At 49.3% G+C, this 12672-nt stretch overlaps 3 protein-coding genes across 3 annotated transcripts; 1 reads left to right on the top strand and 2 right to left on the bottom strand.

The window, feature by feature from the left end:
* Positions 1-1480: 1480 nt before the first annotated feature.
* TRIVIDRAFT_28324 (uncharacterized protein) lies at positions 1481-1910 on the top strand (the record flags this gene model as incomplete). The annotated part of the gene is made up of 2 exons (XM_014101324.1): positions 1481-1670; positions 1741-1910. The coding sequence occupies 2 exons, from the start codon at positions 1481-1483 to the stop codon at positions 1908-1910; spliced, it is 360 nt and encodes a 119-aa protein (XP_013956799.1).
* Positions 1911-1941: 31 nt separating this feature from the next.
* On the bottom strand, positions 1942-6707 carry TRIVIDRAFT_230614 (uncharacterized protein; the record flags this gene model as incomplete). Its single annotated transcript, XM_014101323.1, has 6 exons — positions 1942-2686; positions 2754-2917; positions 3004-3094; positions 3148-4104; positions 4176-4709; positions 6477-6707. 6 exons carry the CDS (start codon positions 6705-6707, stop codon positions 2237-2239), a joined length of 2427 nt encoding a protein of 808 aa, XP_013956798.1.
* Positions 6708-8120: 1413 nt separating this feature from the next.
* Positions 8121-10079, bottom strand: TRIVIDRAFT_124167 (uncharacterized protein; the record flags this gene model as incomplete). The annotated part of the gene is made up of 2 exons (XM_014101322.1): positions 8121-8777; positions 9048-10079. Coding segments are annotated over 2 exons (1689 nt in total), but the record flags the coding sequence as incomplete, so codon positions are not given.
* Positions 10080-12672: the final 2593 nt, after the last annotated feature.

The following is a 12672-nucleotide window of genomic DNA, read 5'->3' as shown; positions in this document are numbered from 1 at the left end:
GCATTAGCTGACTAGTTGGCTTTTTCGCCTTGACCGAGAAACGAACTTACCGTGGAGCGTGAGGGAGCGAGACGCTACAGTACGGAGAACTAGCAGCGACCCTTAGGATATCAATCTCAAAGGAGCGTAGTATCGCAATCATCAATGGTCTGAAACATTGTTAATAGCGGATCTTGGCCAGTAAAAGTCCATTTGACCGCCCTCCGTATTCTGGAAAGAAAGGGACCGGGATCCATCATGAGGCTAGCTGCGTTGAGCCAAGCCAGCTTCTCCGTTTTGGGGCTGTCAGCCCGGCTCGGACTGAGGCCGGCCCAGACTGCTGTGGGGAGCAAGCCGCGATGGTCTGGCCGTCTTATTCATACCATCTCGTTGCTAGAGAGCAGTGGCAAGAGACTAGCAGCAGTAGTAGGTCTTGGATCGTGTGGTTTTCAGCTGCTTTGCCTCGGGACCACTTTGACAGCGAAAACGTGGTCTTCCCGAGGCTTCGAATAGCGCAAAACTTTACTTGGACAATCAAGGGTCCCGCCGATAGATATGGAGAGATGGATAAGGAAAACGTGAGATATGGATTCGTCGAGACCTGAGCGGAGAGGTGGGGAGCAATACGCAGTTGTGAAGCCGAAATGATCGTCTGACAGGCGGCCCAGATGGTAAGGGCAGGGGGGCTGATTGACAAGGTCGACTGCTAATAAGCTATTGATGATCTAGAATACGACTCTACGATTAGCCAAGTATGGATAATGCAAAGTACTTTGTAAGGTTGCCCCTCTTTGTGTAATTCATTTGTCTGCTGCCAAGGCGAACCCTTGAGGCCGTCGTTTGAATTGAGATGAATGCCGTGGCAATAGTTGCTGTGCACTCTTGGTAGTAGGACTATTACGTTTTGCCAAGTTGAACATTGTGGAGGCCGTAAAAGAGAGGAGAATCGGAATAGAGGAAAAAAAAAAAAAAGTTAAGAAGAGAGGGAGGCATACCGCAAAGCCAGGATAAGCTCCGGTAATACCAAAGCTGAGGTGACGGCATCCTGATCTTGGAGAGCGAATCGCCATCACACACATGGCGCCAAGCACTCGGGTATTTCTTTCGCTCGAAATCTTGTACAGGCTCTGCCAATGATAGTCATTGATCTCTTTTTATGCAGAGATCTAGACTTGGGCGAACTTGAAATCTGTAAAGTATGGACGGGGTTGGGATTCTAGGCGGTGGCAACTGATCAGCAAATTCGTATGTATGACGTCTGTGACGTGTGCTCTGTTCTTTCCGGTTGCACAGAACTTGTCTTTGATGTTTAAAGCTTGATTTCACCTTGATTTTCCAAACTTTGCGTCTTCATATAATATTTTCCGTGACAATTGCCCGGTATACGATTTCCAGTGCGAAAAGGATTGCTTCTTAACAGCCTCGTATTTTTCTGTGCTGAACCCCGCAACAGCTTTGCTGCTCGCTACGCCACTCAACCTCACGACCTTCAAAAGACACCATGGACTTTATTAACAAATTCACCGGCTCTGCAAACGATGGAGAGAATAACGCACAAGGCGGCCGCCCGGAGGATCGGAATAGCAGCGGCGCCAACGAAGAACGAAGCAGCGGCGGCTTCATGGACAAGATGAACAGCATGGCTGGCGGAGGAGCCCAAGGCGAGAAGAATGAAGATATGCTCGACAAGGGTAAGCTGCGTCGATCAATTGATTTGTCTGTTTTCTTTTTTTCTCCATCTGCTAATCATGATCGCTTTAGCTGTCGATTTTGTGCAAGAAAAGTTTATGGGACAGGGCGATCAGAGCAATGAGTCGGCTGCAGAACAGGCCAAGGATGAAGCCATCTCCGATTTTATACGCGACAAGTACAAGGACACCACGGGAAGTGACTTTCCCATCAAGGACAAGGATAGGCAGTATGGTCTCTAATGGAGTATGGTGGCACTGAGAGGATCAATTTGGAGTCATTTTTGTAGCAAAGATATCGGAAGCAAAGATTGTAAGTTAAGGAAAAAGAAGAAAAAGTCCATTGAAAGATTGCGCTTGATAACTGTGTCGCTTCGGTTGAGACGGCGAAAGAACAGTAGTCCCGACTCATACATATCCAAGAAAAAGGAGACAGGTTAAGAAGAGAAGAAGAAAAAACCTCCCAGCTCGACAATGCCTTATTGGCAGCTTTGGAAACACGATCAGACAAGTAGCAAATTTGTTGGCATCCGTCCATATCACTATGACCAAAGGTGTACTCAAGTTGTTTAGTTCCTAATGGGTTGAGGACTCCACTGATGGTAGAGCTCCTCGTCCACTTCCTCTTCCTCTTCCTCGCCATCAACGTGCTTGCCGAGCCACTTCCATACCACTTTATACCACGTCATGATGTTTTCTGGTTTGGTAACAACATGGCCCTCGTCTGGGAAGGTCAAAAGCCGGCTAGGAACTCCCTGAGCCTGCAGAGAGTTGAACGCAGACAATGCGTCTGTAATTGAGCATTGCTTATCCATCTCTCCGTGGATAATGAGCGTTGGTGGTGCATTTTTCCAGCCGTGGAAAAAGGTTGACCGAGCCATATCATTCTCATATATCATCTCTGGGTCCGTGTGCGAGTATGATGGGTCGAGTTTGTCGAAATTGTCAAAGATGTGCTCTTTATGCGGCGAGGGCGTCGGAGGATCGATTGCACCGTTTTGGTATACTGCGCAGCAGAACTGGATCAATAAGGTCAGTTGAGATGGCCAACTCGGGTGTTTGTTGGGACGATTCTGCATTTCCAACCTTTTTGGCAACATCATGTCCCAAAAGTTTATTCACAAGGTATGCAGAGCTGCTGTTTCCCACCACGGTAGCCCTCTCTTTGTCGAGATAAGGCACATCTTCAAGGTCGGCGATGAGGCTGAGAAGGTCTTGGAACGGCTTATCTCCCCTCTGGTCCCGGATTCCTATTTCAATTTGGCATGTTAGATGGATTCGAAGCAGCAAAGTCAGACCCTTTTTTTCATTGTAGTTGGATCAATGATCAACGTACGTCTTGTGAATTCCAGTCCGTATCCGCTAGATCCAGTAAAATTAGGGAGTATTACGACGTACCCCTTCGTCGCCCAAGCAGCAGGGTTGGTCTAATGAACAACAGTTAGCATAAATCTTAGCAGTGTTCTGGCGATTCGGTCACACATGCCGTCGTCGACCATTCGTTATTCCAAGCCATGTCCGGGCTACCATGAGGCATCAGTACCCAAGGATACTCTTCGGTCTCGACAAAACCCTGCGGCAGGATCATCCAGCAATGAATAAAGTACCCATTTGCGCCCTCGTACCAAAACTCGGACACCATCTTTTTGGAGAGGCCAAATTTGCAACCGCCCTTGGTCGCAGAAGATATGGTCTCCAAGACCTTGGCTTTCGAAACCTGCACAACCTGCCACAGGCAGCTGTCAATGAAGCTGGACGACGTTGTTAGAATGTATTCCCAGTTGTCCTGCACGATCGGATGAAAGGCACTACAGCTGTTGCCGGTGAAGAAAACCGTCGGCTTGGCCCCGTCCTCTAGCTTGAGGTGAGAAAGAGTTTCGTAGCCAAGCAGATGGCTCTGTAGAATCACAGACTCCGCACCGGCAAACTCAAAGGCCCTTGGTGGGTGTAGATCCTCGTCATCAGTGCAAGTCACAAGGCTGAAGACGTCAAACGCGTCGAAGGAGGAAAGAGAGGCTAAAAACAGCCGAGTGTTGTAGGGATCTTCGATGGCTGTGTAGAGGAAGCCGATACTCGACCTGTCGGGAGTGAATCGGACGTTTGTTATCGAAGCAGGTTCAAAGCTACTGGGTATAAGTATCTGTCTGGGAAGTCCGTTTCGCTGCGCACAAAATAAACTTATTTGCGCAAAGTAGACGGCTGCCGGAGGGCGTCCATCTGGCCCTCGCTCTCTCAGATCTCTCGCGGAAAATGCAATCCCGTCACGGCAAATGTCAAAGTCGTTGCAGGGCTTATCGCTATTCAGGCGAGATGGAACCTCCAAATCCATACCAGGAAGCAGGTTAAAGAGCTTTCCATCAAGCTCCCAGTAGCGGCCGCGGAGGACGAGCTGGTTGTACCAGAGACTGCGTCTATGGGGTCTACGTGAGGCATTCCACTACATAATGCTAGTTAGTATAATCGAGCAAGGGAACAAACAGCGTCATCGGGATGTTAGTGTTGACCTACAACAGGGATTTCAGCGTCGTAAACCTTTGCAGTTGATGACACTTGGAGAGCCTCTTGGTTATACAAACCAGAGTCGCCAACGAGCCCCGTGACTACAAAGGCGACGTTTTGCCAATCCAGCTTCTTGAGCTTCAGGTTCGACACGGGGGCATCGATTTCTCCCGCATTATAGTGGCGTTCGAATGGATCCCGAGCATCTGCCACCATGATCTGGGTTCGGCCCATTTCTGCCGACCGCAGGTAGAGGATGTTGAATTCCGAGCCGGGAATCCACACGACATCGTGGACTCGAGGATCATTAGACAGCCGGGTGGAGTTTCCCGTCTTGAGCTCGAGAATCCGGAACTCATGGGTGGTTCCGTCGCCGAGCTCATGTGTTGACACTGTGTAGATTGCATGAGTTCCGCCTATGTTTGCTACTGCCGGGCCACGCCTCGGCTCGGTCAGTAGAACTTCAGGCGTCAGTTCCTGAACCTGAACCATGGCGAACTCGACTCTGGGATTTGGTGATGGCTCCTGGTTGACCTCGAGTCTCTACAGGGTTGGAAGAAGGTTTGACTTTGGTTAGCCAGGGAGCGCCCGCTTCTCGAGATGACATGACGGCAGAAAGGCTTCTGGTGGAGTTGCCATTTAAGAAACGACGAAACAAGGCGCAGGCCAGGCAGCCTTTGCTTACTTGCCTCCAATTCGCCGCTCGGGATAGGATTGCAGCAAATGGGCTCGAGATGGCTTGCCCCCGCTCTTTGACGCGTTGGCACATGCGTGGCACGACAAAAGAGACTCGCCTTGTAAGGCACTCATGCATTTCGTAGGAGAAGAATGTCTATCTCGCTTGGATCCCTGTCGTCTTTGCCGTCGTTTTGGCGTGATTGTCTTGTGACTTTTGTGTCAGTTGGAGTAGAGATGCATCCAGTAGAAGCTGTATCATAACTCACAACTGCCGCTTGAAGGCTGCCACACCAGACAGAGCTGGACGGTGTGGGTGGTTGAGGATGGCAAGCGATTATCAGGGGAAGCTAGAGGGAAAGCAGTCGTTAATTTGAGAGCTCGATAGGGCGAAGAATAATCAAAGCTGCCAATTGAGCGAGTCATGTTTGGATGTGTTGAATGGATTTGATTTTTTTTTTTTTTTTTTGCTCTGTTAGATTTGTTTGGACGCGCAGAACACATGGTGATAGGGAAAGAAGGCAGGAGCTGAACGCTACATTGGTACATGAACAGGAGCCCTTCAATTGTGCATAGAATATGCCACTTTTGAATAACCTGAAGGAGAGTAGAGCAAAAAAAAAAATTCACATGAATCGAAAATAAAGACGTCTAATATAGATTTCGAAAGGAAAGAAAAAGAAAAAGAAATGGGTGATTCAAATCTATGTCGATGCTTGATTTAGCGCGCGACACCCATTGATTACAGTGGGCTAATATAGTGGGCTCAGCTCGGTGCCGCTTGGTGATGTCCACCCAATGCCTAGGTACCTATGAAATTGGCATCATTTGCTGAATATTGATGCAAAATCATTAGGATACTCACCAAGATATCTATTAAGAGATGCACTAAAATTCTTTCAAGCTCTGATTTTTCTTGTTTGATATCGTCTAGTTTTGTAGAACCATCTCAACGGATTGCGCTGGAAAAATTGCATCATTGCAACGGATGCAGAGTGTAGGCCTGTCGGCATTGTGCCAGAAGGTGCCGGATAGCCTATAGGCCACTATAAGCTGGGACTGTCCAGCACCGCAACTTTGCTACAAACTTTGTATGGGGGGGATTTCTGTTGACTTCTACTCTGCTGCAGCTCCAGAAATATTACGATAAAATGACATAAACTCTCTTAAAGGCCAAAGAGACTATTACTCTAATCAATTAGAAAGCATGAATTTCTAATTATTCATGTGGATTTATTTACGAATTTTTGAAGTGCATGAGTTTTGGTGGAGCGAGTAGGAGTGGTCGTAGACTTTTGGCCATCTACAGTACCTACCTAAGGTAGGTAGGTTAGTAGGTACCTCAACAGACGCCCAACACGCGGGAGGATACTTACCATCCGTAGTGTATATTTGCTCAGTTTCCGGCTAAAAAGCCCCTTAAAACTGAGAATTTCACTCCCTTTGTTACAAATAAACATGACAGGATATATATACTTCTTTTTTTGCAAACTGATATTTGAAAAACAATTGAAATTTGATGAGTTTTAGTTTACTGGAGGAAGTATTGCTCAGTGAGGAGCGATGGAATTGCTGAGTCAGTAATTGTAGAGGTACTTGATTTTTTAGTGTGCGCATCATACTAATGACAAGTACCTTGGGGTGCTGCGCAGAAAAGACCTCTATCATTAGCACCTGTATTATATTGACGATGATGGCTTCATCTCCCCCGGTGCCTCCAGTGATTGCTACTCCGTCGGCTCCTGCTGCCACACCATCATCCCTTGCCGCCTCGTCCTCGGTTAGCCTTCTTTCGACTAATGCTGTCCAAAATTTGACGTCTTCGCGGTTGTCGGCCGTGTCCTCCCAGCCGCCCTCGCCGTCCATTTACCTAGCTGCGAACGCTGCTCTACGTCGTCAAAACATCAATGGAGAGTGTGGAAACCCGACTCAACGCCAAACGGACCGAGGTCACGAAGAAAGCCGATGAGCTGCAATTCCAGTGTGAACACAGTACTCGAGTTACCAACGAACGTCTCACCCTCGCCCTGGAGGCTATTGAGGAACTACGTAGACTGCAAGATGAGTTTCTCGATGCATTTGATGTTCAGATATCGCCCTCGATCGACACGGCCATCAATCGAGTAACCACGCTCCTTGACAAAATTGGTTGACTGCCTCGAGTTAGAGAACAGACATGAGCAGTACCTTGGTAGTATTGCGTTCCATTGACTCCGGCAAGCTATCTTCGTATTACTTCCTAGGTACATGTACTGCAGCAACGATTTGGTCTTGTCAACAAGTGTCTGCTATTGGATATCCATAGCAAACAGTGGATGGAATCTTCTCTTTACATGTAGGTATTCAATAACACACCTCGGCGTAATAAAAAGGAAATGGGCCAACATCATTATCAATCGCCGAACCACCGAGGCCACACTCGGAATTAAAGGTGCACCCACACACATGCTCCGCCACCAGCTCAAAAGGTCCTCTCAGCCTTGCTGGACGATGGTCGTCGCCAACGCTGGAGGACTCCATAATTGAGAGGCCATGGCCATTCCTATTCTGTACTTTAACTGCAACTGTGAACATGGTCGCGAGTGCTACAAACAACATTTGAACATTGAACAAAACCTGATTATTCACGTCTTTGTAGTTCAAGTGCTCAACATCACAGAAGACAGCAGCAAATAAAAGCAATGGTAATGATAATAACAACCGAGCTAGGCGAGGCTTCATGTACTGACGACTAAGGTCCCTACTACTAAAGTACTATTCTACCAGCCAGGGTAAAAGAGCCTCCGGGGCACCCATCCAATCTATAAATCAGTCAAGCAAAGTTAAAGTACATGACAACCCTCCGCCTTTTTGCTAAAACCCTTGAGAAAATGACCGTCCATATTTCCATCCCGCGACTGATAAACTGTACCCGTCATCACTGCTCCAAATTGAGATTTCCCACGAGTGCTGAGATCGCCGTTGTTAGAATTCCCATTTAACATCCCGCGAGCGCAGCGTCTGGGAGAGGACCTTCACCACATCGACTGCGTGGTTCAGCTCTCGCTTCGACGCAGCCTCAAACTCCTTGCGCAGATTCTCGCATCTGTTGACTCGTCTGAGACCACCGCCGTGGCCGTGGCCGGGGATGTGCTCGTGGATGTGGTTTTGGCCATCGCCGCTCATGTTGTTACCACTGCCGCTACCGGCAAGGTCGTCTTCGTCCTCGACCTCCTCGATGGTGGCTGGGTACTTGCCCTTGGTGATATCACGGTACTCAAACTCTGCGACATGGCATTCGTAGATAGACGCGCGCTCAAAGTCCACGAGCATGATTCTATCAAGCTGAGGGTTGTAGAGCATGTTGCGCGGCTCTGCATCGTTATGAAGCAGGCCTGCACTGTGCAGTTCCATGTAAGCCCTGCGCGTAGAGTTGGCAAACCCATAGGATTCCGACGACCGGTTCCATGTTTCCAGGGATCGGCCAGCCCAGCTGAGAAGCATGAAGTGGCTGAGAGCGGAATTCTTGTGTTCAAACGTCTCCTCGAGCTGGATAATGCCGAGATAGACGGGGACGCAACCTCCTTGGAGGTCCTTGAGGCGGGTGTAGGTGTCGGCTTCACGCAACAGGCGGGGTAGATTCTTTTCCGGGACACCCTTGGCAACGAATGTGTAACCGTGAGAAGGAATCATGACTTTGAACATGGTTCCCAGAGAGCCTTTCAGGCCAAGCGAGATGCAGCAGCCAGAGACTTGGCGAGTGCCGGAGAGCAGATCCTGAACTATGCTCAGAAATTCCATATTGTCGATATGCGCACTCCCATGCTTGTCGACGTTGGGGCAATCGGGGTCCAACGGCTCAGCGTTGGTCAAACCAAGGAGGCACTCTTGGGTACAGTATCGACGCTGTCGAATGTCACTAACAATGACGCCGTCGCTCTGCATCCAAAAGGCGTGCTCGCCGTCATCGATGAAGCCTTCTTCTCCTAGCTGGCGTGCGTACTGCTGGTCTTCCTCTTGCTCGGGCACACAAGTTCCATCCTCGCAGAACTTCAACTCGATATTAAAAGCCAGGGACATGTTCTCGGCAATGTTCAGGTAGGGGTCGTTTGCGTCTTTCTTGTCGACAAATACATACTGGCTCTCGAGCCACTGATGGTCGTGCCCATGATTGCCGTGCCCCTGATTGTCGTTGTCCGGGTTGTAGCCTTGGGCGTCCTCAGCAACGTCTTCGTACTCAGCATCGACATCATCCATGGCCTCATCGCCACAGCTAGTAGCACGTGAGGAGCCTGGAATGTCGAGCAGCGCCTCGCTGTAGCTGCTCCTCCAAACGTCAAGGCTGGCGGCCCTGTCGTGCCACTCGGCCGAACGAGGTCCCGCTTGCATGGCTCTGATGATGAAGGCAAAGATTTGGCCGACGGCGGAGTAATGCAGGGTTGACTCGTCTTCATTGGAGACGTCGTTGCCGGGGATGCTGACATGGTAGGTTACGATGGATGGGTCGTCTTGAATCTCGAGGAAGATGATGGCTTCACCCGTGTAGACGTAGCCATACGACACACCTGATTTAACCATGCAGTCAAAGAGCCGCGTGATGGTAGCGGTAACCATTTGCTTGGAGCCAGAGACCAATGTAACAGTGTCACCTTCCCTCTCAATGACATCGCGTTCCGGGAAGATGCTCTCGGCCAGCGCTGCGGTAATCTCTTCCACCTTGGGCAGGTCAGACGGCCTGTACTCGATTCCGACAATGGGGAATGACCGCCCACCCTCGGTGTTGGAGTAGACACAGAAGCTACGGTGGGCCTCAAATCCAGGTGGTGCATTGTCTTCAAAGCTTGAGTCATCAGGTGTTTCAAGAGGGCCGTATGTAATGTTTCCACTGAGGCCAACTGCTTTGCTGAGGGCCTCGTCGTCCAGCACGCCATGTAGCAGATTCATGACGGCCTTGGATACGCCGAGTCGCTCAAAGATGCAGAGTGTCAACTCGCCGTTGATGGGCTCCATGGAGAAGTATTCATCGTGGACTTTTTCCATTGAGGGAAACAGCATTTGCAAGAGGGCTGAGTTGTCGTCTGCAAGCACCAGGTTCCAGACCTCGAGTTGCTTGTCCATGAAGTCAGGGGATGGAGCGATTTGCTCAGGATACAGTTTGCCGTCGGGCTCAAGGGCGGTGGCTTGGGAACAGACCGCAACAGCAGTGAGGCTCTGGGCGGCTTGATTCATGTGGTGGCATGAGGAAAGATATTGGCGTAAGTTTTGCAGCTCACCTTCCTCATCTTGTTGGTGGAGAGGGCGAGGCTCCTGGTTACCATCATTTGAGTCGTCATCAGGGAGAGCCCACATGGCTCGTTGCTGTGCGTCTTCTTCAACGTTGGTAGTACCACTGATGATGGACGAGGCCAAGTCGGTTGGTATGTTATCAGACATGTTTAGGGGGGTTGACAATGAGCATGCTCTAAGAGCGAGTGTCAAAGAGGAAGAGGAAGATGCAGAGATGAATGTCAAATGGGGTTGGTTTATTTTGGCGAGGGATAGGTGACGAGTTTGATTTTTGATGGGATCGTTATGCGTCAACTCTGCTCTTTTGATGGTGAGGGATGGAAAAGAGAATGATGGAGAGGAAGAAGGGGAGGAAGAAGGGGAAGAGGCAAAAGAAATGGAAACCTAGAGGAGAGAGTCAGGACCAGGTGGCCTGGGGAGAGGTGCCAGGTGTAAAGCTCCCTATGCCACAGCACTTGACTGCCCGAGCCTGCACTGCTCTGGCTCTGGCTACAGTAGCGAGATGGCCTGAGAAGCCACTCCGGCCCCCTACAGCTCACATGTCTTGGGAGGATTCAAGCTACGGGTAGTATACATGAGTCTAGCGACTTGCAAAAAAAGAAAGCACGCGAATGAGATGTCGCAAACTACGATGCCGACAGCCCAGTTTGCTCTCCCTTGCATCGAGCCCGGAGAGGAGGGGGGGGCTGTTCCGTAGCCGTACAGGGACAGACGGAACGGCCGCAATGGCAGGAAAACACAGGAGAGCAGGTTGAGGCATCAGGAGTTGTTGTGATGCTATTGGCGAAAGGTCTCCCGTATTTTGCCACACCGAGTGCGCACCAGCAAACTCACAAGCAAGGCATTTGCATTTGTACGACCAGGAATGGATGTAAGGCGTCTAGATGGCGGCGGTAGGGCCATGTCCGTGTGTGATTGCTGCTCTGCCGCAGCGTCGTATTGAGGTGCATCGGCCTTACAGGGGGCTTTGGAGGAAACAAAGACTGATGCTTCTGACGGGAGCAAGGGGGAGTGTTTTCGACTTTTGGCCGCACGCCCACGATTCTATTGGTGCGTTCTGCTTCTGGAGGACACATGTATCGCGGTTTCGCATGCAAGAAAAAAGAAAGGCATGGAAGCTATTTGTTCAGCCGCTGGAAGCTGATGCGGTCCATCTTGTAGTTTGGCGCTGGTGCTCTCCACTTGGCGCGTCGCGAATGCTAGTGCCATCGGGAGCGAGATTTGCGGATCAGGCGAGCACCTTTTAGCACCTCTCAGCACCTACAGGTACTCTAACCACTGCTACAAGTACTAGCACTGCTACTAGCACTGCTGCATCAGTAGGTATGGACAGTAATGGGATGGAAATCGATCCCGTCTGCTTTCAACTGAACCATTAGCTATAATCGTTGGAAAATACTCTGAGATAGTTGACAAATGCCATAACCCCTTCTGTAGCAGCAAGCTATTTGCCCTGAAGCATCCATTTTAGAAAATGAAATCGTTTCCATGAGATATTGAAATCATTTGAAAATTAAAGTGAGCTGATCAATCAGAATGTACAGGTACCTATGTAGCATTTTCCTGATAGGAGCTTTCAGCGGGCACAGTGCTACAGCTCGCAGCATCACTCTTGCGATTGATAAGGTGAAAAAGCAAGAGCAACAGCACTTGCTGCAATAGATAGATGCATGTAGTCTAGCGGTCTAGATCAATAAAAGAGCATTTGACTGATCCTGATTTAATTCCCCCTTCCAGCGCGCTTTTCCTATGATACATATTTTAATAAATTCTATCAATCAACAATCGATCGCGCAAGCAATCATCAAGCAATACACAGAGCATTCCATCCACTAAATCCCCTATAAGCTACAGCGCCTGGAATCGAGCTTTTTGATTGGCTTGCCTCTGCTGATCCTTACCCAAAAACGGTTTAGTCTGAGCCGAGTCTCAGTTGCTATCAAATGATTCCAGCACATCAAACCACTAAAAGAGCCCACTAAGTCCCCGTGCTGTACTCCGTACGTACAGTATATTAGATCAAATTTCTTTTGCATCACATTGAAAGGCGATGCGGACGGGATGCAAGAATTAATTTGGCTTCAATGAAATGATTTTATCCACATGCGCTGTTTTATTTCGTTCATCCACAAGGCCTCGGTGGGAAAATGACCTCTCTATGGTACCTTCCATATTCCTGCACATTGACCTTTGTGTCACGAGATTTAGGTACGTACCGCCTGCACTCTCTGGCTCAATCTCAGTTCTGGCGTCAACACTGATGATGACATCAATGAGTGTCGACGTCCTTTTCTTAACCTTGCACCATACAAATTTGTTCTCAACGTCGTTCATCGTCTCACTACCAACCACATCCATGTCTGTTGACCTACCCGTTCCATCCTCGTTCGATATTGCCTAATGATGGCCCTCGAATGGGTGATTGTCAGTCCCTCGGAAACCGGCAAGGCTGTATGGAGCAATGGGGTCTCGGATTATGCCATTATCACCGAGGTACTTCCACCTGCACTGCAATTAGGTGAAGACGCAAGTTCACCTGTTCAGTGGTGGGGGGGCGAAACCGAAT

The sequence above is a fragment of the Trichoderma virens genome (genome assembly GCF_000170995.1).
Source record: "Trichoderma virens Gv29-8 chromosome Unknown TRIVIscaffold_6, whole genome shotgun sequence".
NCBI lineage: Eukaryota > Fungi > Ascomycota > Sordariomycetes > Hypocreales > Hypocreaceae > Trichoderma > Trichoderma virens.
This window is presented reverse-complemented; position numbering and strand designations above follow the sequence as displayed.